This window comes from Staurois parvus, unplaced genomic scaffold (genome assembly GCF_062004578.1).
Source record: "Staurois parvus isolate SC_StPar_1 unplaced genomic scaffold, SC_StPar_1.0 ptg000126l, whole genome shotgun sequence".
NCBI classification, from domain to species: domain Eukaryota; kingdom Metazoa; phylum Chordata; class Amphibia; order Anura; family Ranidae; genus Staurois; species Staurois parvus.
This window is the reverse complement of record NW_028317922.1, coordinates 5,724,601-5,751,993: the sequence shown is the minus strand read 5'-3', so window position 1 is coordinate 5,751,993 and position 27,393 is coordinate 5,724,601. Positions and strand designations below refer to the sequence as shown.

The following is a 27,393-nucleotide window of genomic DNA, read 5'->3' as shown; positions in this document are numbered from 1 at the left end:
TTCCATTTGGTGGTGTTTAGAGTGGAACTGCATGATGAAGCGGATGTCGTTACTTTCAGATGGTTGTGATTTGGGTGGGAGGATCATGTCGGATAGGTAGGTAAGATAGGCTTGTTCCACTAGGTCAGGGGGATATCCTTTTGTCAGTAAATTTTTGTTTGAGTTTGATGCTTTGCTCTTTGTAGTCCTTCAGTAGTAAGGTACAATTGCGTCGGAACCTGCAGAATTGTCCTTTTGGTATGTTTTTGAGCCACCTAGGATGGTGGCAGCTGGTGTAGTGAAGAAAGGAGTTTCCGGCAGTTGGTTTAGTGTAGTTTTTGGCTATAATTTTGGAATCAGAATGGCTCAATTCTAGGTCAAGAAAACTGAGTGAGGTGGGGTCCTTGATGTGGGTAAAGGAGAGACTGAATGGGTTGGTATTGCAGTGATGGATGAAGGGTGGGAGAGATGTGGTGTGGCCGTCCCAAATGATGATGATGTCATCTATGTAACGGCCATAGAACACTAGATGGGCAGCGAAAGGGTGGTTATTCCAGATGAAACGGTCTTCTCACAGACCCATGGTGAGGTTGGCATAGCTAGGTGCGAAATTGGCGCCCATAGCTGTGCCTGTTTTTTGTAAGTAAAAGTTGTCATTGAATAGAAAATAATTATGTCGAAGGCAGAATTTTGTGGCAGTGAGGATAACATTACATTGGCTGGGTTGAAGGGACGGGTCTAGGGATAGGGAGTGTAGGATACTCTCTAGTCCTACTTCATGGGGGATAGAGGTGTAAAGAGAGCTAACATCAAGAGAAACCCAGATGTAAGATTGTTCCCAGGAGTATACTTTAAGGACTTCCAGTAGATGTACACCATCCCGGATGTAGGAAGGGAGTGACTGGGCCAGAGGTTGGAGGAAGCTATCGATGTAAAGTGAATAGCTGGTGGTAATGCTCTCCATGGCTGCGACTATAGGGTGGCCGGGTGGGTGGTTGAGATCTTTATGGATTTTAGGGAGTTGGTAAAAGTAGGGTGTTTTGTATATTTCCCTCCAGAAGAAAGAGGCTTCTGATTTAGAAAGAATTCCTTCTTGGGTAGCAGTTTTTATGATGTTATTAGATTCTGAAATAAATTTAGGGAGAGGGTCCAAGGTTAGTTTTTGGTAGGTGGTGGTGTCAGAGAGGTGATTGGCTTCATTAAAGTAATTGATTTTATCTTGGATAACTATCCCTCCGCCCTTGTCTGCTGTTTTGATGATAATGTATGGGTTGTTGCTAAGGGTTTTGAGGGCTAGAGATTCAGAGTGGTTAAGGTTGGATTTGTGTTTAGTATTTTTGAAGCCAAAAATTTTGAGGTCAGAGTGGACCTTTTGGAAGAAGGTCTCTCTATGTTGGGACCCTTATTATGGGTGGGGTTGAATGTGGATGGAGGTTTGAGGTTGGTGTGTCTAATGCAGGGGGAACCTGAAAGATGTTGAGACAGAAGATAGGTGTCATCGGGGTCTCCGCCGTCCCAAAGATCCATCAGTAGGTCAAGGGCCAGGGGATCAGTGGAGTGGCCTATGTCTTCGGTAGTATCACTGTCGGTGGGGGGAAGATGGTGATTTGGCATTCTTAAGAGCCTGTAGCTGGAAGTGTCTTTTGAGAGTGAGGTTGCGGGTGAATTTGTTAAGGTCTTTGAACAAAGTAAATGGATTGGGTGTGGTGGTAGGTGCAAAATTCATTCCTCTTTTTAGTAACGATAATTCGTTTTCTGTCAGTGTAATGGATGAAAGGTTATAAACTTTTATAGTTTCCTGATTTTGCCAGGTTTGTTTTGAGTTTGTGTCAACCCCCTCTCCTGCCTCTTCATCGTGTTTTCTTTTGATTAGGCTGGAGCGGGGGTCTGGTCTAAAAAAGGGACCTTGTTGCTACTATTCAACTCGGGGGGGATGGTTGGTAGTGACTCTGTTGGTGGGTGTGTTGGCGATGTGACTGGTCACAGTCTGGGTGGTGGGGTGGGGGGTGCCTGGGGTTGTGGGATGGGGAGTGGTAGGGATAGGGGGTAAGGAGCATATTGGATTGGGTTTGTGGTGGTAGGTGAGGGGGGGGGGTGACTGGGTGCATGAGGTAGTTTGTGACGAAAGTGGGGGATGTTATGCTGAGCAGATGAGTGGCGTTGGGTTGGTGCTGTGGTGAATAAGCTAGGCCTGGGGTTTAGGTATTTGGTGGTCCGGCCAGGTATGCCATCTATTTGGGGGGGAAGTTTTTTTTTTTTTGTGGCATGGGTCGGGGGGTAGGTCATTACGGGTTTTGGTGTTCTTGAGGAGGGGTGGTATATATTTGGGAGGTAAGAATATGTGTAGTAAACTGGGAATAGAGGGAGGGGGGGGGAGAGGGGACAGCGGTTTTGATTTTTTTCCAATTGAAGACCTGATCAAGGTTGTAGTCGTCTAGGTCTCTCCTGAGTTTACCTAGTTTGGTACCTAGTAGCAAGTCCTCTCTGTGTTTGATGTTGCGTTTTAATGTTTTGAGCCAGGTTAGTGGGAGTGTGGGTGTAAGGGAATAAAGTTGGTTAATCACTTCTGAGGTAGTGTTTTTAAATGTTTGGAACCTTTCGTCTCTGTAGGAGATCAGGAGTTTTATCCATTTGTGGGTACAGAATTCTGCAATTTGAGCCCATTCTGAGCAGAGATCAGGATCCTTGAATGAGCAGGTGTTGAGGATACGTAGGCCGGGGGGGGTCATGGCTAGGGAGTAACGTTGAAGGAAAAAGCTATCCCACCATTGTTAGTTGGTGCGGTGGATGGAATCTTCAATTTTAATCATTAAGAGGGAGCATTGTTTGACCAGAGGTATGGGTAACGTGAAGGATTGTTGGAAGTAGGAGGCGGAGAATAGATCGTATAGAACGTCCAGAATGGAGTATTTTGATGGTTCTATATCTGAAAGGATGGTGAAGTTGGCTGGGATATTAGGTGATGAGGGTGATGTGTGTGGAGCCATGTTGTGGGATGGGCGGATATATGTAATGTGTTAGAAAAGGATTAATAATTATTAAGAGAGGGTTACACCTTGGGTAAGGGGATCATGTTTTATATATACATATAAATAAAAAAAAAAAGCATAAATACTTAATTTTGGGTGAAAACAAACATTAAAAGATACAAATAGACATGATGTATGGTATACATGAAATTGGGTCAGGAAAAAAGCACAAAGGGGGAACAGGTATAACCAAGAGGGGAAGGAAAAGGGGGGGGGGGGAGAAAAAACGCTCTCTGCAGCACAATGAAGGTTTAGTATTGGAGACAGACAGAAGGAGAGGTAGTAGTGGGTATGCAATTCATAAAAGTCTTTATGGAGATCGAGGTAGTTCAGTTATAGGAGAACATGTGGACTTCTCCGTGAGACTAGGGAGGGAGGACGGGGGAAAGAAAAATTGGAGTAAATAGAGTATATGGTGGTTCAGTAAGGATTATGCAGCTTTAATAGTTCTGAAGGTGGAGGGGTCTTGTAACTCAGGTAGTTCTGGGCAGGAGGGGTTTAAAAAAAATAAAAATAAAAAAAATATATATATATATCTGCAGCGTAAACACCGTCGTGAGGCTGCACTCTCTAGAGTAAACTGGAACTCTGTGTGGAGAGGATAGAGGAGAGAGAGGTGCGCCTGACTAAGTGTAGTAAGGAAGTAACAGTTTATTGCACACGAGATTTAAAAAATCACAAGAAATGGGTGTATATCAGGCATCAAGTAATAATAAAAGGACGTCATCTGGGCTGGACATCTGGAGCGGATGGTACCAGGGGCCAAGGCTCACGTAGTGGCTGGCGCTCCTTTTCGGGTCCCAGTGGAGGAGTGAGGAGGGCAGGTGAGTGTGCAGGGAGTCACGGTGCAGGTGAAGAACCGGGCTCTGGACAGGTGTTCCTGGCCTCTCACACCAGTATATGTTTGGTCACGTATCAGAGCCAGCTTTGAGCGCAGCCAAGTGTTGGTCTATCACATAAAATCCCAATAAAATACATTTACAGTTTTGGTTGTAACATGGCAAATGTGGGAAATTTCAAGGGGTATGAATTCTTTTTCAAGGCACTGTAAGAGAAGCAATTTAATGATGTTGCTGTACATATCGAAAAATTTCCTGCCAGGGCACCACATGTTTCTTTGGAAAGTAGAAAATAGTGATAAAATTCTTTTCATACATCAATAAATGGGAGAGCTTAGTTGGTGCCACAATGCCCATTTAGTCCCTCTTCTGGTATTTTTTTTGTATCAGGCCTAAGTGTCATTAGATAAGAAATCAATGATCAGACTAGCCCTTGAATATTATGTTTTCCACCCTGGCTATTTGACACTCAAGCCTTCTTTAGCAGCTCATGCTTTTCTAAAATCAGATTTTCTCTGCAGATAATAGTGCAAATGCATGGATACTGCGTATTTGGATGCTATATTTGTATTTGGATGCTAGGAGATATTGTACCTTAATGTACGTACCATAGTCCATGGGGTTTAAATGTATTTTAAGCCCAGTTAAATCCTCTTTATTTATTACTGTAATACAGTTAGGATGCAGAGAAAATAATAAATATGCTGTCCTTTTACTTTAACTTCCAAGTGTTGTAGCAAGGGTTAAAATACCCTGTGCTGGCAGCACTAGGAGAGTCAGACTACTGCCATCACACACAAACCAGTGGCCTGGCTCCCCAACAGCCAAACACACCTCCCTGATTACTGCTCTAATCAACACTGCTCTCATCCCCTTACCAACGCTGTTAATTGGAACAGTGTTCAGGGAACCTTGAAAGATGGCTAGAATGCTGGGCTGAAGTGGTGGGCATGGCATGCGTCGGAGCATACGTGCTCCTTTGTTAGGCCATAGGAGAAGCCATCTTGGAGGTGGTATTTAAAGGCATCGTGGCAGATGCAGTGTGGGATTGGAGTAACAATATAACTAATGTCCACAAGGGGGCCTCCCTAATGTATTCTAAAGCCATGTTTTTCAAGTAATGAGTTGTGATCCAAAAGTGGGTGGTGACCATGGATGTACTGAGCCATGGGGCAAGTGCCCCCCAGGCCTCTCTAATGCCCCAATAAAACATTCAGTGACCTGAGAACATAGCTTAATAAAAACTGTCGGCCACACTAATATAAATGTTAAGACGACCTGCCAGTCCCATTAAGGCAGTGTTTCTCAACTCCAGTCCTCATGGACCCCCAACAGGTCATGTTTTCAGGATTTCCCTCAGATGAAACAGCTGTGGTAATTACTAAGGCAGTGAAACTGATCAAATCACCTGTGCAAAATAATGGAAATCCTGAAAACATGACCTGTTGGGGGTCCATGAGGACTGGAGTTGAGAAACACTGCATTAAGGTGATGTGCATGGTGCACTTATAAAGTTGTCCCACGAACCTGGCACTCTTTCCCTCTTCCTCCGCGGCAGTGCTGGGAGGAAGTGACATACAACTACACTTCCTTCCAGCCAGACAGCCTCCCAGGAGGGAAGAAAAGCAGCACTGGATGCCAGGGAATGACTCCGCTAGGTACTTTTCCTGGGTTGTGGAAGGGTGATGGAGAGCACATTTTGAAAGGAGTGAAAGAAAACAGGAAAGCGATGATGGGAGTGGGGTTAAGGGGGTTAAGGAAGGAGCATAAAAGGGGAAAGGAAGGGGGGCACAAAAGGGTGGGCTAAAGCAGGGCATGGAAGGAAGATTGAAGGAGTGCATGAAATGGGGGTGACTGAAAACCCTCACACAAATATTGCACAAATTATACTATTTAAAAAGCCACTGAAGACATTATTACTCTTATTAGTGTGCCTTTGAGAGAGTGAGAGGTAGAGGAGGCATTGCTCAGCTTAATGGGCTAATAGTGTGAGATAGAGGGGTGTCAGGAAAGGACTCACCGCTGGTGGTGCTGTGGCTCACCTGCTCTATGGGCTGCAATACTGGGACTTACCAGCAGGTGCCTTTCAGCAGCCAGGATCTCACCTCCTGCAATCAAGCCACCACCTGAGGCTGATTCCAGGAGGAGTACTTAAACAGTAACCAGGCCTGTAATCAGTGCCTTGGTGTTTGTTTCCCATGAGCCTATGTTATCCTGTTTCCCTGAACCTGGTACCTGTTTCCTGTTTCCTACTCCTGTGATCTACCTGCTTGACTCTGACTACGATTGAACTCTGCCTGCATTGACCCAGCTCTCCCTTTTGACTATCCGCTTGCAGACTTCTCTGTACCTGATCCGCCCGATTGATCCTGACCCGGCCAGCCTGACTATTCTACCTCTCCTGTGTATGACCCCGGTTAGCCCTGAATACGCTTGTATTTCTGTACATATATATATATTGGGTGAAGGTTTTGGTTATTTGGTTTTTTGTTTGCATTGTGCGTTTTGTATATTGGTGTATCTCACAATAAATTATATTATCCACATCACTCCTGAAGCCTGATAATCCCTGTGTCATTACACACATCGCTGGTCATATCCGGATTACTGGCAAGGGGACATTGCTTAAAGTTTAGGGGTATTTGAAACTGTAGTTGCTAACTTTTAAAAAGCAGCCATTCACCTGTCCCACGATCCCGCCGTGTCCTCCCCATAGCCCGTTTCACCGGCCGTCCTATATTCCAGGCGCCAGCATCTTCGGTGTGGGCACCCGGCTGTGACAGCTTGCGGCTTCACAGCCGGGTGCCCACTGCACATGTGCGACTAGTGCTGCGCTTCCTGAATGGCCCTGTTGTCTTTTGGGACCTGTCACGTGTCCCACAAGACTACAGGGAGGAAGGGTAGAAGGACAACTTCTGCTTCCGATTGCCTAGGCGATCACAGCGAAAGTGAGAGCGGGTTCCTGTCAATTTTGGGTACCTGCTCCCCCCTGCTCCCCAAAGATGCCAATCCTTAATGGGAAGCTGGAGACCAATCTTTAAAGTGGAACTTCCCCTTTTGGGTGGAACTCCGAATTAAATTATTTTTGGGTCATGACTTAAGACCAAGGACAAATGTGGGTCCTAAAGTATACCATTGAGCTAATACATATACATAGGATTACAAATACTAGGATGATACTTACAATTTGATGTAATACTTTCAATATAAGATTGATATACATTTTCAATAAAAATGAAGAAGACCTTAAGGGTCCTGTATAAAATAAATAATTAAGTATCAAAATTGTAACGTAATAAAATATATACAGGGGTTCCTCGGTTTACAAATGCTTTGGTTAACATAATTTTCGGTTTACGAATGAAAATCCATTGAAAATAATACCTCGGTTTACAAATTTTTTACTTTTTTTTTTTTTTGCAATATGAAGAGTATGTCCGTGCCAATTTTTAAATGCAATTGCTGGCTTTTTTTTCTTCACTGTAGCTCACAGAATTAGCTGTCACTTTCCCCGGAGTTAAAGGAAGCTTTGTTTCTTTAAGAAACTATAAGGAAACATTGTTTCTCTTAACTTGGGGAAATAAACTAAAAGGAAACTTTCTTTTAGCTGGTGGGAAAGTGACAGCTGAATCTCTGAGCTATAGTGTAGGAAAAAAAAAGCGGTAATTTCATTTAAAAACCGGCACCATAATAAATTAAAAAAAACGGCGGGGGGTCCCCCCTCCCATCCATACCAAGCTCTTCAGGTGTCACATGGGGTGGGGTCACATGCGTGATGTCCCTGGGTGGCCCCGCCCCTTGCCTATTTTAGAACTGTCAAACCACCGGAGCAGGCAGACGGCGGGAGCCATTGTCGGAAGTGGAGCCTTTTTTTTTTATTTTAATTCTTTTTTTCAGTGTGGTGGCGGCGGGCATCATGAGTGACATTGGATCTACTGTGGGGGACATTCTTTTAGTTTTTTCTTTTAATAAAGGACTTGTCAAAGACCGTGTCCTGTCTTTTTTCACACTACTCTTTTTGTTTTTTGTGAATAAGTATCGGGACCATGTACCCCATACTCATTCACATAGGGGGGGGCAGGATCTGGGGGCCCCCTTAATAAAGGGGGCTTCCAGATTCTGATAAGCCCCCTACCCACAGACCCCCCACAACCATCAGCCAGGGTTCTGGGGAAGAGGCCCTTGTCCCCATCAACAAGAGCCCCCCTGCCCCAAAGCACCCCCCCATGTTGAGGGCATGTGGCCAGGTATGGTTCAGGAGGGGGGGGAGCTCGCTTGTTCGCCCCTTTCTTGACCTGCCGGGCTGCATGCTCGGATAAGGGTCTGGTATGGATTTAGGGGGGACCCCCATGCCATTTATTAATTTTGTCATGGGAGTTCCCCTCAAAATCCATACCTGACCCAAAGGGCCTGGTATGGATGGGAGAGGGGACCCCATGCCTGTTTTTAATTTTTTTTTTTTAAGAATTGCTGGCAATTATTTTACATTCAGCTGTCAGTGGGGAACCCCGCTGACAACTGAAACATTAACACATGGTTGTCACTACTAAAATACTGCATTACTTGATAAAATAACTCGTGCTGTATTTTAGTAGCGTTTACTTTTTTCTGACCTCAGGAATGGATAATTTGGTTTTCAATGCATTCCTATGGGAAACAGCGTTTCGGTTTACTAAAATTTCGCTATACAAAAAGCCCCGCAGAATGAATTAAATTCGTAAACCAAGGTATGTCTGTAAAGACTAAACTAATAAATAAATGATCAATAAAAAACTATAATGGCTTGTAAAACATATATGGTCTCAAAGCGGTGTCACAAGGGGGAAAAAATTAACATAGAAACCAATATTGGTCAAGCTATAGCCATAAAAGTGAATAAACAGGTTATAAATAGAAAAACCAGACAGGGTTTCTAAATAAATGTTTATGAATACTACACAGTGGTTCATCTGAATGAATACAATGAAAACATTTTACCGTGTTGGACATGTTTGCATGTCAAACACCTAGGTTTTTTGCATTGGAACATACCCTTCAGATTGAAAAAAAGTAAGCTGCGGGCTAATATTGGTGTTGATGGATTTTATTTTGCTGGGGGCTAGACGGCTTTTAATGTTATGAGCCCGTCCATATGAAATTTTGGGTCTACATGTTAGTGACATTTTTAAATGAGGATCTTCTCTGAGGATAGACCGATGCTTGGCTATGATCCTTTCCATGTTCCTAAACTGGGAATGAAATTGCATAGTGAATCTTAGTGGTTGTCAGCAAGAGGAGGGATTGACCTGGTTCTTGTTGGTTGTGCCAGCTAAATATGAACTGTAAGCTTCTTCTACCAGAGAGCTCGGGTAGCCCTTTTCCAAAAATGTTTGTTTCATAAGTTGTATGTTTGTGTGTATATATGCATGTATTGCGTAATCTAAAGCATGAGTGCAGTTATGTCTTAAACGATTGAACTGACTTGGTGATGGCAACTTTGATAATGCACGTACGAATTGCCAGCAGTAGGGTTAATGTAGTTTTGGGCATGGATGTTGCTACCTTCATGAAATAGTTCTAGATCTAAAAAAGCTAAATGTGTGTTGTCATAGACAAAAGTGATTGATAGATCCATGTTGTTATTGCAGTGCGCTACAAAGGAATCTACGGTGGTACAGGGGCCATCCCAAATGATGACAATGTCATCTATATAATGAACGTAAAAAAAATAATGTAGGATGCATATGGATTATTGTGCCAGATAAATTGTTGTTCCTGCAGACCCATGGTAAGGTTCGCATAACTAGGAGCAAAATGTGCTCCCGTGGCTGTGCCATTGGTCTGTAGGAAAAAATGACCAATAAACTAAAAATTGTTGTGGGTAAGGCAAAATTTGGTAGCTTCGGGAATGAAGTTCGTTTGTCTGTGATTCAACAGAGGATCTTCTGTGAGGTAGTGTTGAACTGCTTGAAGACCTACCTCTTGAGGTATAGAAGTGTAGAGAGAGTTGACGTCAAGCTATAACCATGAGTATGTATGTTTCAAAAGAATAATTGCTTAGGGTTTCTAAAGGGTGAATGGCACCTCGTATGTAAGAGGAGAAGCCTTGGGCAAGTGGCTGCAGGAAATGTTAACATAAATAGAAAAGGGGCTAGTCACACTGTTCATGGCCGCAACTATGGGACGTCCAGGTGAAAGAACAGGGTCTTTATGAACCTTTGGTAGGTAGTAAAAGTAGGGTCTATTATAGAAGTCTCTTTTTAGGAAGGCTACCTCTTCTTCTTTTTTTTTTTTTATCAATTACCCCATCTATAAATGCTCTATCAATCAGAGCATGGCTTCAATCTAAAACTGTGGAAGAGGATCACTATTTAATTTCAAAAGAGTATGTGTATCAGAAAAGAGACTGTGCTGGGATTGATGTGCTTTCATGCCTAGTGTGATCAGTTTGAAATAGGAAACCAGGGGGAATGGCAAGATCACCAGGTATTTCACACAAAGGAAGCAGTTCAAAGAGAGCTTTTTAGCACCAGTACATGGTACAGCAGATACATATCAGGAATATGAATTCTGGGGTAACCAACACTTTAATGCTGTCCCACAGATCCAGCCTGGAATGACTATGAGGGGCTGGATCATTCTAGCCAGCACCAAAGTCAGCCAAACTTTGCCTTGCCAAATGGTGAATGCGTTGGGATTTACCACCTTCCAAAAATATCAATCGGCTCATCAAGTTTATAGTCTTTTCATCATTTCATATTTTTCAAGGAAGGTGGTTTGGCGTTGATTGCACTCAAGGGTAGTGATATCTTCAATGCTTTTATAATTTGAGAAATATGTTTCTGTGTTTTTTATATATCTTATTATAAAGCTTGATTTTTATATATTGGTATATTTGTGTGTGTTCTGGGGGAATCTATGCACCTTAAAAATCCCACATATCTTTTATTTTTTTATTTTTGTTTATTGAATTAGGGATGTGGTGCAGATGATTCAACTATACCTATTTATATGTCTAGTGGAAGATAAAAAAAACCTGTTCCTTGATGCACTCATTTCAAATGAGTTATGAACCCTTAATCAGTCTTGATGAGGTCAGAGCACATTGGACTAACAAGGTGCAGGATTGGTCTAGAAGGGCGGAGGGGCCTGCAGCAGTGGAAAGTAGGGTAATTAAAAATTGATTTTCCAAATCCCATGAGCAGTTAAATTGGTTCTAAAGTCAAAAAGTTTTTTTCCTTAATGCATTCCCTGCATTAAGATAAAAAATATCTCTGTAATCTTATTGCCCCCTCACCCCCTTAAACACTTACCTGAGTCCTCACTTCATCCATTGCTGTGCCCTGCATCTGCTGCGACGTTCTCCTCTCTCCCTTCTCTCACAGCACACAGAGATATCAGTGGCAGCCATTGGCTCCTGCTGCTGTCAATCAAATCCTGTGAGGTCAGCAAAGGAGCAGGAAAAGGGGTCAGTTGCACTGTGTGTGTCTATGGATACACACAGCCCATCTCAGGAGTGTATGAAAAATGTGTGCCCTCATAGTACACAGCTTGCTATGAGGACATTCACAGAAGAAAAGGAGATGAGTGCCACAGAAGAGGAGGTAAGGGGTAGGTCTGTGCAATACAATTGTGCAGAGCATGTAAGTATAACATGTTTTTTTATTTTAGGGCATATATTATGAAGTGATATAAAAGCTGGTAGAAGGAGCAGGTATTCACCCCCTGTGGGTGCAGAGCTCAGACAGGACAGAGAAGCAGCACAAGGAACAAGGTGGGCTGACAGGAGGACTATGCACAGTGAGAGGAATTCACCATTCACCATTGTGCTGCTGCTACTTTCAGTGTCCAGACAACAGATAGAACTAGGAAGAGGACCTGTAAGTGAAAGTGAAACTGCTGCAGGAAAAGATCTGGTCCCCTCTAGAATTGGCTATGCTGTAGGACAAAATTGTTAAACTTGATCATTTCTGGATGGACAGAAATGCAAATTCTTTCACATGTAAAATTACTGACTTTTATTTACGCATTTACCTATTTGCCTTGATTTTCGTTTTAAAGGCTAACTCCATCTTTTGTACCATGTTACATATGTTTAGGATGTAACGTGGTGCAAATTCCCCCCTTGCCCCCACTGACATTCCTCTAGCTCTCCAACTGAAAGCCTGTACCCCAGTATAGCAGGGAGCTGCAGGAAAAGCCTGCTGGAGCCTCGTATTGCACCTGCAATCCTCTGTTCATTGGTGCAAGTTTTTTACAGGCTCATGTTGAAAAAATGCTCATTTTTTCCTGCAAAAACATGAATATTTCTTCTTTTAAAGGTGGACTTAGCCTTTACATTGCTGTATTCTGTTTCACTAATCGATAACTTGTTATTGACAGGTTTTATATAAGCTACTCTCATTCTAAATATGGCTAGTTTTTTTTTCTCTGAATGGCGTACACCTGTTATTTTCCCTTGTTTTGATAGATGCACTCTCCTACCCATCCACTAACATCCTCATCACTTGTATGTGTGATCATTGTAATCCAATCCTTTTTTTTTGTGTCATTAGGCTCATCTTTGGTTCTTCATGCATTTTCTGTGTCACTTTTGTGTGTCACCACCCCCTCACTTTTTAGCTAAGGTTGTTTGTATCACAGAGAATTATCCTCTCATTATTTGTTACATTGTTATGACCTGTCAACCCTGCTCAGCTCCTAATAATTATAATCACATCATCAGTGTTGAAAAAAAAACAAAGAGCAGCGATTTGACAAGTGTCAGGATAACCCAACATATGGGTCTTTTAGCTTTTGGTTCATGCAGAAAACTCCTTTTCTAAACAGGCTGTTGTTTTTTAAAGATTCTACCCTATATTTTTCCAGACTGTAAGTCTGGACAGTGCTTTGTTATGTGTATTTTGTTGTGTAATTGCATGTACTTTGTGTTTGTTTTTTTTTTCCTCGTATCTGTATTATTTACAGTACTCCATTATTAGCACCTACTGTACTTTTTGCAGAGCAATGGGAGATTATGGCACTATATATACTAATGAGAATGAGAAGAAAAAAGGAAACTGTGATGAATTCAAGTGGACTTTTATTACATATTAAACTACAGTATATCTTTATCTTTCATAGCATGTTACATATTATACCTGTATTCAGGGTGTAACCTGTTAATGAATCAGAAAATGACTGAAACTTTACTTTGGGGAGTTTCTGTTATGATATTTGAACATGCATTACTCCACAGTATGTGCAGCTACATAGGTCAATGGGAACAGGTGTTCCCACTGAAAATGTTTTCAGTGGGAACAGCTCCTGAAGCTGTAAAAGTTTGGATTTCCCTTCATTTTCCGTATGAGAAGCAATAGTAGTCAAGACAAATAGAGAGGATGAATCATCCTGAAAGGAACACACACAGAAATTAATCCAGATGGGTGTTAACACTTTCTTACACAATCCAAAACTCAAAAATAACATCTTGAGATAGATACATTTCTATATAGAATATTGCCCTATATTAACATCTGCTATTGCCTGACCCCCCTCCACCTTCACACCAGTACATAATCTACCTCCAGTACAGACCCCTATCCTCCTCACTAGTACAAACTCCCCGACCCCTCTCCACCAGTACAGATTCCCCTTCCAATCCACATTGCCTTCCTCCAATCAGTAGAGACCCCTTCCCTCCCCCACCAGTACATAATCCCCTTCCAGTGCAGACCCCCTCCCTCCCCAGCAGTACAGAATCCCCCTACAGGACTGACCCCCCTTTTTCCAATACTAAGCTCTTCCCTTCAGTACAGACCCCTTCACCCCCTTAAGCTCACTCACAGGTGGAACGGTGCAATGGAAAGATGCAGTACAGCAGGAAGTCCTTCCCTTTGGGTGAAGCTGAGGAAAAGTTTCCCTCAGCATGTCATATCAATGAGCTGCAGGGGGATTTGACTATAAATTAGCTTTAAAGCTCGTTTATATGCCAAACAGGCATTGGTGTTATTCAGGTGCCAATTCATTAAAATACAAATCCTGCAACAATTTGTATTAACTGGGTACAGTGTACAGGGGCAGGACTCTCTGTACATGGGACAGTGGGAGTGGAGTCAAAATGCAGAACAGTCCTACACAATCTGTGACTCTTTTGAGGTATGTTGGAGTTGCACTAAAAATCTGGGAGTAAAAAAAGCTCCACTCTTGGTGTCAGTGGAAGCAATACTAACCCTTAGCATTAGTGTCTGTCATGTACCTGGTAGGGGAGTATGACGTCGAGATGAGGGCGTCTTCTTGCGGTTCCTGCTCGGTGCTCCTGATAGAGTAGACAGAAAACATGAGAGCCAGGAGTAGCACAAGTGCCGAGCAGGTCTGCGCTGTCAGCCAACAGGTGGGTAGTTTGGACGACCAGGATGCAGGTCGGCCGTGGAAGCAGGTCAGCGGAGGATGCAGATTAGCAGGAGCAGTGGCTGGCAGGTTCTTGCAGGAACTGTGGATAGCAAGGCACAGGCTGGGGAAGAAGCAGAGTCAGACAAGCTGGGTTGAGATCTATCAGGTGGATCAGGTACAGGGAGCAGGCAAGCGGATAGTCGAGGTTCAGGCCAGAAGTTGGTAACCAGAGGTAGATAGCGGAGGGGAGCAGGCAGGGTGTAGTCAGTCAAGTTGGGTCAGTGCAGGTGGAGTTCAAACGAGGTCAGGGCAGGTCAGGTCGGCAACAGAATCAGGATACACAAACAGCAGATAAGGGAACGTGGTAGACTAGAAGGCAGTGACTCCTAGTGCAGCATCAGTTTAAATAGCCTGCCTGGCGTCAGTCTGGTGGTGGGCGTGCAGTCCAGTGCACGAATATATGCGTGCACACCTGTGCGCATGCGCAGAGGCACGACCATCAAATAACCGACACTGGTGCATAACTGTGCACCTACATGTACTTTGCTTTCCCTCACAGTGCCCCTCCCTTTATGGGCAGCCTCCAGATGCCCAGCTGGGACAGTTTTTCAGGGTACTTGTGTCTTAAGGCAAGTATTAAGTCTTTAGCATGCACATTGGACTCTTTCTCCCATAAGTTATCCTCAGGACCATATCCTTTCCATTTAATTAAATACTGAAGTTGATTCCTTCTCTTTCTACAATCTAGAATTGTTTCCACCTTGTATTCTTCCTCACCGTTAACAATTATTGGTTCAGGTGGACCTGACTTCTGGTCAGGAAAGGGGTTACGAACTGAAGGCTTAAGCAATGACACAAGGAATACAGGGCGTATTTTAAGCGAGTCTGGTAATGTGAGTTCATAAGACACATTATTGATCCTCCTTTTTACTGGAAAGGGTCCCACGTACTTGGGACACAGTTTCTTCGTGGGACATGTCAACTTTTGGTTGGTTGTGGATAACCATACTTTCTCACCGGGTTCCAGAATCAAGTCCCCTGTCATCTTTCTGTCAAAGAACCTTTTGTTGTCCTGTTGAGATTTCAAGATTGCTTCTTGTAGCACCTTGTTGTTCTGCTGAAGAAATTCAAGGGTGTTTTACACTGCCGGAATTAATGATTCATGTACCACATTGGATAGGAACAAAGGATGAAATCCATAATTTGAGAAGAAGGGAGACTGTTTTGTGGCTGAGTGCTTAGAATTGTTGTATGCAAATGCAGCTAAGGGTAACAGTGATATCCAGTTGTCTTGGGAGAATGACGTGAAACAGCGAATGTACTGTTCCAAGGTATGATTGGTTCTCTCCATCTGCCCATTAGTCTGGGGATGATAGGTGGAGGAAAACAAAAGTTCCACTTTTAGTGTCTCACAAAGTGCTCTCCAGAATTTCGAGGTAAATTGCACTCCTCGATTGGAGATGCTATTTCTGGGAACACCATGGAGTCTCACGACTTCTTTTATGAAAACTCAGGATGTTTCCATTGCCGAAGGTACCCCGTTCATGGGGATAAAATGAGCCATCTTGGAAAACCGGTCCAACATGACAAAGATTATTATTACTATTATTATTATTGTTATTATTATACAGGATTTATATAGCGCCAACAGTTTGCGCAGCACTTTACAATATAAGGGAGACAGTACAATTACAATACATTTCAGTACAGAAGGAATAGGAGGGCCCTGCTCGTGAAGCTTACAATCTAAAGGAAGGGGGAGGTGATACAAAAGGTGATAGCTGCGGGGGATGATCTGGCGGAGGTGATTCAAGTACAGTTCTTAGGTGGGGTAGGCTTCCCTGAAGAAGTGAGTTTTCAGAGATCGCCTAAAGGCAGGGTGGGGGCTGACCGGACATGCTGTGTTAGGGAGTTCCAGAGGATGGGAGAGGCTCTGGAGAAGTCCTAGAGGCGAGCATGGGAGGAGGTGCTGAGGGAGCTAGAGAGGAGGATATCATGAGAGGAGCAGAGTGGGCGATTTGGGCGGTATCTGTGGATGAGGTTGGTGATGTAGCTAGGGGCAGTGTTGTGGATGGCTTTGTAAGCTGTGGTTAGTATTTTGAATTTCATACGTTGGGTTAGTGGAAGCCAGTGGAGGGATTGGCAGAGAGGGGCAGCAGTCGCTGATCGGTTGGTAAGGTGTATGAGTCTAGCAGCAGCATTCATAATAGACTGAAGGGGGATAGCCTGTGTAACGGTAGACCAGTGAGGAGGGAGTTGCAGTAATCGAGGCGGGATATAACCAAGGTGTGGAAGAGTTGTTTTGTGGTGTCATTGGTCAGAAAGGGGCAGATTTTGGAAATGTTCCGGAGGTTGAGGTGGCAGGATTTAGCCAGTGAGTGGATGTGGGGCCCAAAGGAGAGGTCAGAGTCTAGGATTATGCCTAGCACCCTGGCATGAGGGGAAGGACCAATGGTTGTGCTGTTGATCTTAATGGTAAAGTCAGAAGATAGCTGAACATCCTTCTGATGGTGGTAATTCTACAATAAAATCTATGGAAATCATCTTCCAGGGCTGATCAAGGACTGGTAGAGGTCTGAGTAGTCCCTAGGACTTATTTCTACTATTCTTATTGCGTATGCACGTGGGGCAGGAATTCACATATCCCTTGCAATCCTTTTCCTATTCACGCCAGCAGAAAAGGCGCTGTACCAGATCTACTGTCTTGTGGACCCCAAAGTGCCTTGCCAGGGGGTGATCATGACATAGTCCCAACATTGCTAATCAAATGTTTTCTGGTACAAAAATTCTGTCCCCGGACCACAGTAAGCCTTCTTTAGTGGATAAAGTCACTCCTGGTGGAGAGAGAACCCCCACTGATGACATTAAGTCTGTTTGCAAGAGAGAGGAATTCCCTGCTGAAAGCACAGTGTCTAGAGTAAGAGAATCCTTGGGATCATCGAACATTTGAGACAAGGCATCAGGTTTGACATTCTTGAAGCCTGGTCTATAGGTAATGTGAAATGAGAATTGGAAAAAAAAGGTGCCCACCTGGCTTGTCGAGGCTTCAAATGTCTTGCCGTCTTCAGGTGTTCTAAGTTCTTATGGTCTGTGTCAGGTGTCCAGCAGAAGCAAATGCCTTGTTTAGTCAGGTGGTTGATGGGGGCAATAATGGCTGAGAACCCCTTAATAAATTTTGAGGGTCCATCCTAAAGCCTTCAGTAGAGATAATTAAGCCCAGGAATTGGATGCTTTGCCATTCAAATTCACATTTTTCAGGTTCTGCATACAGTCAGTGTAATTTAAGGTGACCGAGTACTTTCTGGACGTGCCCCCGGTGAAGTTCAATTGAGGACGAAAAAAATCAGGATATCATCGAGATGCACTATGACAAAAATGTATAGGAAGTCTTTGAAGATGTCGTTAACAAAGTGTTGGAAAGTTGCAGGTGCATTGAATAGCCCAAAGGGCATTACTAGGTATTCAAAATGCCCAAACCTGGTACGGAAGGCAGTCTTCCACTCTTCTCCTTCCCGGATCCGCACAAGGTTGTATGCCCCTCGTAAGTTTAGTTTGATAAATACAGTTGCAAATCTGAGTCTCTGAAATAGTTCCGAAACTAATGGCAGGGGATATCTGTTTTTAACTGTAATTTTGTTCAGCTCACGGAAGTCCACACATGGACGGAGGGAGTGGTCTTTCTTTTCTATGAAAAAGATTCCTGCTCCTTGCTGGTGAAGTAGAGGGGCGGATGAACCCATTGTTCAAGCTACCATCAATATATTCCTTTTAGTGCCGCTAATTCACGCTCTGATAGTGGGAAGATCTACCCAAAAGGAATTTCGGCCCCGGGTAACAATTCAATTGGACAGTCATAGGGTCAGTGTGGCAGAAGTGTGTCAGCACCATGTTTGCTAAAGACATCCAGGAAGCTATGGTACGCTGTGGGAACCACTTGATGTAATTTGGCATCAATGTCCATGCATAGTAGGGGCACAGATGGAGTGGATGGTTGGGGCAGGCAATGCTCATGACAGAAAACCGATTGGTAGTCCACTTTGCCAGTTGCCCAGTTACTGCTGGGATTGTGTGCTTGTAACCAGGAGATACCCAGAATGACTGGAAATAGAGGAGAGGCAATGGTGTCCAGACATAGCAGCTCCTTGTGGCCAGAGGAAGATGTTTCAACTGGTAGTGGAGTAGTTTCCTGGTTGACTGCCCCAGATTTGAGGCTGGATCCATCAGCCAAGTATACTGAGACTCTCTGTGTATTAGCTCGTAGGGGTATCTGCTGTTTGGAGGGCAAAAGTTAAGTCAATAAAACAACTGCAGGCTTCAGAATCAATGATGGTGGAGATTAGCAAGGTTCTTTCCGGGAGCTGAAATGAGATGGAGATAGCAACATGAGCAGAGTTGATAGGTGCAGATGGTGGATTAGCAGGTAAGATGGTCAGGAACTTACGCACCTTTGCGGGACAAATATGTACATAGTGGCCCGGTTCCCCATAATAGAGAGACCGGTTATTCTGGCGGTGACGTTTGCGCTCTTCAGGTGTAAGAGAGGCCTGCAGTAATCCTAGTTGCATGGGTTCGGGCTCTTCAGCTGGCGGTATGGCCAAATTGGTTGGTGCCATGCTTGCCGGTGGTGGTGCCCTGGGTAGCATCCACATTGGACAGACCTGACCAGCAGACCTTTCTAGTCGTCACTACCTGAGACGACGGTTAATCTGAATGGCCAGATTAATGAGGTCTTCTAGTGTGCTTGGTACCCCTACAAGGGCTAGTTCATCCTTGAGAGGTTTGGCAAGGCCCAAGCAGAATTGGTAACTCAGGGCAGTGTCATGCCAGTTAGTATCGGCACTCCAGCGCCTAAACTCAGAGACATACTCCTCCACTGCAACCCTAGTGAAGAACATGAAGAGCTGCTTCCGCTGATGCAGTTCGCTGAGGATCATCGTAGAGCTGGGCCATGGAATCAAAGAAGATATTTAAAGAAGATAGCTTGGTGTCTTCTTTCCCCAGCAGGTGTTGAGCCAATGCCTGTGATTCCCCTTGTAGCAGAGATATCACGAATCCCACCTTGGTTGCCTCCAGTGAAAATGTGCAAGGTTGTAAGGCGAAATATAATTCACATGCATTATGGAACTCCTAGAACTTACCGCGGTCACCGGAAAACCTCTCAGGTGTGGGTACTCTGGGTTCGGGCGGGAGCGTCATCACAGCAGGAGTTCCCATGGTTACTGGAGTAGCAGCAGGAGCAGGTGCCGCTGTGGCATTGGCTGAGATTGCTGGAGCAGGTAGGGTCTGCAGGCAATTTTCCAGTCCGGTATACCCTTCTTGTAGAGTCTTGACAGCTTGCGTTAGTGCTGCAATATGATGGCAGATCTCGTCTAGAGGAGAGGCCCCTCTCTCAGGCTCAGACATGGCCTTCTGGTACTGTCACGTACTTGGTAGGGGAGCCTGACGTGGAGATGAGGGCGTCCTCTTGCGGCTCCTGCTCGGTGCTCCTAATAGAGTAGACAGAAAACAAGAGAACCAGGAGAGCCAAGAGTAGCACGAGTGCCGGGCAAGTCTGCGCTGTCAGCCGACAAGTGAGTAGTTTGGATGACCAGGTTGCAGGTCAGTGGAGGATGCAGGTTAGCAGGAGCAGTAGCTGGCAGGTTCTTGCAGGAACTGCAGATAGCAAAGCACAGGCTGGGGAAGAAGCAGAGTCAGACAAGCCAGGTCGAGATCTATCAGGAGGATCAGATACAGGCAGCAAGCAAGTGGATAGTCAAGGTTCAGGCCAGAAGTCGGTAACCAGAGGTAGATAGTGGAGGGGAGCAGGCAGGGTGTAATCAGAGTCAAGCTGGATCTGTGCAGGCAGAGTTCAAACGAGGTCAGGTCAGCAACAGAATTAGAATGCACAAACAGCAGAAAAGGGAACGTGGTAGACCAGAAGGCAGTGACTCCTAGTGCAGTATCCGTTTAAATAGCTCGCCTGTCGCCAGTCCGGTGAAAGGCATGCACAACGGCGCGCGAATGCGCCCGTGCACATGTACGTGCATGCCTGTGTGCATACACAGGCACGACCATCAAGTAACCGACACTGGCGCATAACTGTGCTCCTACGTGTACTTTGCTTTCCCTGACAGTGTCTGTGTCAAATGATAACTCAGAACATTGGTGTCAGTAGGCAAAACCAAACCCCAGCACTGTTTTAACAGGGGATACTATTACACCCATCCTCCCCACATTGCTTGTCAGTGGCAGTGGTATTTAACCCTTTGTTTTGGTGGTCAATGGTCACTTCGCTGATCACAAGCTCCCATGTAACTCTCGTCATGTTGTCGGAACAGGGCTACTGGCACTCTTTCAGTGTCAGATGTTGAAATGTAAAGAGCATTCCAGAACCCAGCACCCTGCTGCCGCTCTGCCAAATGCCAAGTATCCTAGATCCTGTGGAACAGCTCATGGGACACAGACTGTGTGACAGTCAGCATCCAAAGTCCCAAGACTGACCCACAGGATTCATGACACTTGGCAACTGTGCTGAAAGTGAAAGGAAATTGAAGTGAGGAAATTGCACAGTTTTCCCTCTGTTGAACTTTCTGGTAAATAACAAAAAACGTAATCCCCCGTACACACGATAAGAAAATCGTTTAAAAAATTTAGTATGAGGACCGATCGCCCGATAATCGGATGGTTGGTATACAGATTCAAGAGCCGATCACGACAATTCGTGTGACAATAACCGAAGGGACAAGCGTTAAAATTTTTCTTGTACGATACCAGATTGTATGATTTTCGTTTAATCAGTACAATAGTTGTCCGAAAATACAGTACAAATACATGACATCACTTTCAAAATTATTTTCTTTTGTACAAGAATTTTCGTATCTTTAGTAACCTTTTCAATTTCGATGTGAGACTAGCAGGCTAAAAAATCCAAACAATGGTTTGTCCGATATTCTCATCGTGTGTGTACGTGCCATATGATTTAAGGTCACCAGAACTAAGAGACAGGGTAAATCTCCATAATGAGGACTCGGGCAGTAAAACAATTCTGACAAGGGTACTAATTCCTCCTCATTCTATCCAAACTTAGAAAACAATTTTGGCTTTAGATACACTTTAAGGATACAATTTTAGGAATGAATGGTTCTATATTGCTTTTGATGTAGGGCTCAGTTTTTGAGAGCTACACCTGAGCTTGTCATGTGTCCTGTGTGCTATGTAGTTGCAAGAGATGCTTAAATCAGCAAAAGTATGCGTGAATATCTACAGTGTCTTGAAAAGTATTCATACCCCTTGCAATTTTCCACATTTTATCATGTTACAATCAAAAACGTAAATGTATGTTATTGGGTTTTTATACGATATACCAACACAAAGAGGCACATAATTGTGAAGTGGAAGGAAAATTAAAAATGTTTTTCAAATTTTTTTTACAAGTAAATATCTGAAAATTGTGGCATGCATTTATATTCAGTCCCCTTTACTCTGATATCCCTAACTAAAATCTAGTGGAACCAATTGCCTTCAGAAGTCACCTAATTAGTAAATAGCATCCACCTGTGTGTAATTTAATCTCAGTATAAATACAGCTGTTCTTTGAAGCCCTCAGAGGTTAGTTAGAGAACATTAGTGAACAAACGGCATCATGAAGGCCAATGAACACACCAGACAGGTCAGGGATAAAGATGTGGAGAAGTTTTAAAGCAGGGTTAGGTTATAAAAAATAGCCCAAGCTTTGAACATCTCATAGAGCACTGTTCAATCCATCATCCGAAGATGGAAAGCGTATGGCACAACTGCAAACCTACTAAGACATGGCCGTCCACCTAAACTGACAGGATTTGATTGGAAGATGGATGTAGCCAAATACAGGGCAATCTTAGAAGAAAACCTGGGAGAGTCTGCAAAAAAACTTGACTGGGGTTCACCTTCCAGTAGGACAATGACCCTAAATATACAGCCAGAGCTACAATGGAATGATTTAGTTCAAAGCATATTCATGTGTTAGAATGGCCCAGTCAAAGTCCAGATCTAAATCCAATTGAGAATCTGTGAGAAGACTTGAAAATTGCTGTTCACAGATGCTCTTCATCCAATCTGACAGAGCTTGAGCTATTTTGCAAAGAAGAATGGGCAAAAATTTAGATCTCTAGATGTGCAAAGCTGGTAGAGACATACCCAAAAAGACTTGCAGCTGTAATTGCAGTGAAAGGTGGTTCTACAAAGTATTGCCTCTGGGGGCTGAATACAAATGCCCGCCACACTTTTTAAATATTTATTTGTAAAAAATTTTGAAAGACATTTATCATTTTCCTTCCACTTCACGATTATGTGCCACTTTGTGTTGATCTATCACATAAAATCCCAATAAAATACATTTACGTTTTTGGTTGTAACATGACAAAATGTGGAACATTTCAAGGGGTATGAATACTGTATTACTGCACAGCCAGTCTAAAACATTAATTCTTGAATGTAACGATTGAACTGGATGGACTTTTGTCTTTTTTCAGCCAGACTAACTATGTAACTATGTAATTTAATTCGATGTTGTGTATTGTCCTATCTTGCTGCCACTTTCATTATGCTATTATTTTCTACTTTTCCATTTTTCTTGCACTGTTAATAGCACCGTCTTTCTGCACCTGTAACAACTGAGGTTACTGATACGCAAAGTTTATTGTGTGCTGTTTGTCATTTGTGCCACATTAACTTCTACTATAATTATGTCTGTGTTTTGATTGTTTCTAATGGTGGTGGCAGGTGGTGGACATCATGCGTGTAAATGTGGACAAGGTCCTGGATCGAGATCAGAAACTGTCAGAGCTGGATAACAGGGCAGATGCTCTCCAGGCCGGGGCCTCGCAGTTTGAGACAAGCGCAGCCAAACTTAAGAGGAAATATTGGTGGAAGAACTGCAAGGTGAGAAGTGCTAATCCCAGGAGAACAAAGTGGAAATCACTTAAGAATAAAGCTACTTTTTCATGGGAGTTATTTATATATTCTCATCAAATGTACAGTAAAACTCTCATAGAGAAATGTCTATGATAGGATAAGAGTAGGAAGCACAAACTCAAGACATTTACAATTTATGTTTACTTTTTCCTTTTCTGACCACCAATGAACATTTTAGATGAATCCAGCAGTAGACATAAAAGGGAAAGGTACTAAGGAACTCACAAGACTCTCTTAAACTACAGATTTTATATTTACAATTTATAGATCACACTGCCCTAACAAAATAATATAAAATTTCCTTTCATGAAGCATCCCTCCATTCATGATGATTCCTGATTATTGTTATTACTAAAATCACCAACTAAACCAGCTGTATGCAGAGTTTCCATTCACTGTTCAAGAACTTGCAGGGAACGTGCAGATGCTTACATGTTACGTGAGCTACGTGTGGGCAGGGCTTCACCAGCATACCCAAAAAGTGGATAGTCAATGCACATTGGTCCGTAAACATTAATTGATAGTTTGGTAACTGAATGATCACAAAAATAAAGTATTTTACAGAAATGGTACCATATACACTATAAAAGGCAAAGGTATTGGGACACCCCTATAAATCATTGAATTCAGGTGTTCCAATCACCTCCACGGCAACAAATGTATTAAATAAATCACCTAGGCATGCAGACTGCTTCTACAAACATTTGTGAAAGAATGGGTCGCTCTCAGGAGCTCAATGAATTCAAGCATGATACCATGATAGGTTGCCACCTGGGCAATAGGTTCATCCGTGAAATTTCCTTGCTATTAAATATTCCACGGTCAACTGTTAGTGGTATTATAAAAAAGTGGAAGCAACTGGGAACAACAGCCAAGAAGTGGTAGGCCACGAAAATGAGAGAGCAGAGTCCGCGCTTGCTGAAGTGCACAGTGTGCAAAAGTTGCTAACTGTCTGCAAAGTCAATAGCTAAAGGCCTCCTAATATTGTGTGGCCTTCAGATTAGCACAACAGTGCATAGAGAGCTTCATGGAATGGGTTTCCATGGCCGAGCAGCTACATCCAAGCCTCACATCAACAAGTGCAAACATCGGATACACTGGTGTAAAGCTTGACTCCAGAGCAGTGCGGATGTGTTCTCTGGAGTGACAAATAACACTTCTCTGTCTGGCAATCCAATGGTCATGTCTGGGTTTGGCGGTTACCAGGAGAATGGTACTTGCTGGACTGCATTGTTCCAAGTGTAAAGTTTGATGAAGGGGGGATTATGGTGTGGGGTTGTTTTTTAGGGGTTGGGCTTGGGCCCTTAGTTCCATTAAAGGAAACTCTTAAGGTGTCAGCATACCAAGACATTTTGGACAATTTCATGCTCCCAACTTTGTGAGAAGAGTTTGGGGATGGCCCCTTACTGTTCCAACATGACTGCGCACCAGTGCACAAAGCAAGGTCCATAAAGACAAGGATGACCAAGTTTTGAGTGGAGGAACTTGACTGGCCTGCACAAAGTCCTGTCCTCAACCTGATAGAACACCTTTGGGATGAATTAGAGCGGAGACTGCAAGCCAGGCCTTCTCGTCCAACATCAGTGCCTGACCTCACAAATATGCTTCTGGAAGAATGGTCAAACATTCCCATAGACACACTCCTAAACCTTGTGGACAGCCTTCCCAGAAGAGTTGAAGCTGTTATAACTGCAAAGGGTGGGCCAACTCAATATTGAACGGAATGAGACTGGGATGCCTTTAAAGTTCATGTGCATGTAAAGGCAGGCGCCCCAATACTTTTGGCAATATAGTGTATGTTGTGGGTTACACACTTCTTTAAACACAATATAATATCAGCTTACAGACCACAGAATGCATGAGGAGTAATTCCTTTGGAGGTTTGGAGGAGATATGGTATCCAGATTACTGGGTTGTTCTGAGACCCCCAAAGTCTTTGCAGTTTATCTGGCTGATGGTGGCACACCGTTCCAAGAAGCTGGCAGAAGAGATACCCTGTAAGGTGAAACCTACTCTTTTTCTCCTTGTCTAGTACCGCTCCCAAACACTGCTCCTACTCTCTCCTCAACAAGCGGAGCTCGGTCCCTGACCTACTCCCACACTGCGGGCACCCTGAATGACACAGAAAATGCTATTTAAGTACTTCTGTGTCAAGATAACCACCTAAATCTCCTGGAATTTCAGCATCCAATAGGAGATGCTGGCCTCCATAAGATGGCTGTCAGGGGGCCATTCTAGAGAACAAAATTTATTCCTAATGGTTTCCTTCTAACCTGTAGAAGCAGCCCAGTGCCGCCTTCAGGTCAGTGGACAAGTTGCAGCCCAACACTTGCCTGCATGCAGATAGTATTGTAACTCTTTTCAGTCTGTTGCCAGCAGCCTATCAGAATCAATGACAGGGTGGCATACATGGAGGATGTATGCACATCTGAGTGGTACTTGTGTACAGGGCTGTATGCATTCACAACAGACGTTCGGGGCATAATTAATAACCTGATCCATACTCTATCCAAAAAAATGTTTATGGCTATACATAAAATTACAAAATTGTTATAATTTACAATGTAATGCTATGTATAAGCTACCACACATGTGGAGACATTTGTATTACCATACTGTGCATCCTATTGCTCTGTTATTTGATTGAAACTATTTTAGAAACTATTGTACAACATCAGTAAAAAAAAGTGTTACTCTAGAAGAAAATGTAGAGAGACTTTCATTGAGTATGTTTGTAAAGTGCTGCACACAATGTTGTGAATAAATCCTGTATTATAATAATACGTTGTCTCCTACTCTCACCAAATATGATAGTTAAAGGAAAAGGACATGAATCATACTTAGTAGGATGTATCAGCCAATGATTGTGTCTTTTCACAGATGATGATTGTCATGGGAGTGGTGTGTGCACTAATGTTCATCATCCTTACAAGTAAGTATGTGAATGTGAAGCATATCCTAAGTGCACAATATTCCATATTACATAATTCCATAATTCTGTTCTGCACTTTCAGGTTATATTATATGGAAAAAAGGTGAATGTTCTGTTTTTCTGCATGAATGGTCTAAAATGTGGTTTTTATACAGTATTTGAGTTATACCATTCCTGAAAACTAAATGGATCATTAATTGAAGATGATTGAAGATGATTGCAGATCCTTAGTTGTCGTCATACTGTTTTTTGTCACACACCTGAGGACTATATGATGTGTTCCTACATTAATCTTGTAGGATGTCTGGTACTGAAGAATTTAACAATGGTTCTGGATTGCTGCCAATTGGAAAAGGTTTGACTGTGAAGTTATAGAAGTTCAGTTCTTCAGAAATTCTTCTGTAACATCATTCTAGTCTTGAACTACTGTTGTTGAGGTAACAACATTCGGAGATCCTGTTTCATTCATAAAACTTGAAGTATGGCTTCTACGAATTGAGCAGCTAGGAGGAAAGGGTGCTTATAACTAGGCTCCCTTGATGAGAGTTTGTGAGAGCCCCTTAGTATTAACCCTTGCCACACCAGAAGGTTATGGGGGTTGGGGTGCATAGGCCAAGGAGAATTTCAACTAAAAGAAGAGTCATTAACACAAGAGACACATCTTGAACTCACTACAGGCCTTGTAGCTTTGTCACCTTCCTGGAAGATCACCATTTTGTACTTACACATGTGTTGTTTTCCGATGAACACTTCTCAATTTTGCTTATAGTTGTGCTTTAATTATGATTTATCCTCTGATATTCAGCAAATTATTATATTTCTAATAGTTTTTTCTTTCTTTTTCAGTTTATTTCTGCACTTGATGCTGTAGGAAAACGTCTTCATATAAACCACCTTCACCACTGCCCCTTTTTGGTGCTCGTTACTTCAGTTTCCTTCCTCTTACAGAGGGGGGGGGGGGGTGTTAATATTTAGACTTTTATTGTTTGGCAATAATTTGTATTGTGACAAAATATCCAAGTGTGATGGATTTATGTTGAGTGCAATGAAACAATGCTATGGTGACATTTTATGTTGAGTGTTGAATGGTCTTGTATGTGATCTGAGGTGATGGTGCAGCCAGAGATGTAATCAAAGGCAGTCTATTATTGTTGTTGGGTTTGACCATATCCCTGCCTTACTGACTTCCTCTAGATGTACAGTAGTATTGGGACTAAAATTAGAATTTAAAAAGGTTTTCTTTTTTGGTCAGGTAAATATGAAATACCAAATATTAAGGCCCATTTCACACGAAGTCACGTCTGTCAGTTTTTCAGGCAGATCTGATTGGACC

The 27,393-nt window shown here is 43.2% G+C and overlaps 1 protein-coding gene across 1 annotated transcript in view; it reads left to right on the top strand.

Annotated features, from left to right (window-relative positions):
* The window catches only part of LOC149467043 (vesicle-associated membrane protein 1-like), a 63,767-nt gene extending 36,635 nt beyond the window's left edge, over window positions 1–27,132 (top strand). Inside the window, exons 5-7 of the mRNA XM_089672393.1 lie at window positions 22,937–23,095; window positions 26,009–26,060; window positions 26,907–27,132. Coding sequence (XP_089528519.1) covers window positions 22,937–23,095; window positions 26,009–26,060; window positions 26,907–26,923 — 228 coding nt within the window. The 3' untranslated portion in view covers window positions 26,924–27,132. The remainder of the gene's footprint in view (window positions 1–22,936; window positions 23,096–26,008; window positions 26,061–26,906) is intronic.
* The last annotated feature ends 261 nt before the right edge of the window (window positions 27,133–27,393 follow it).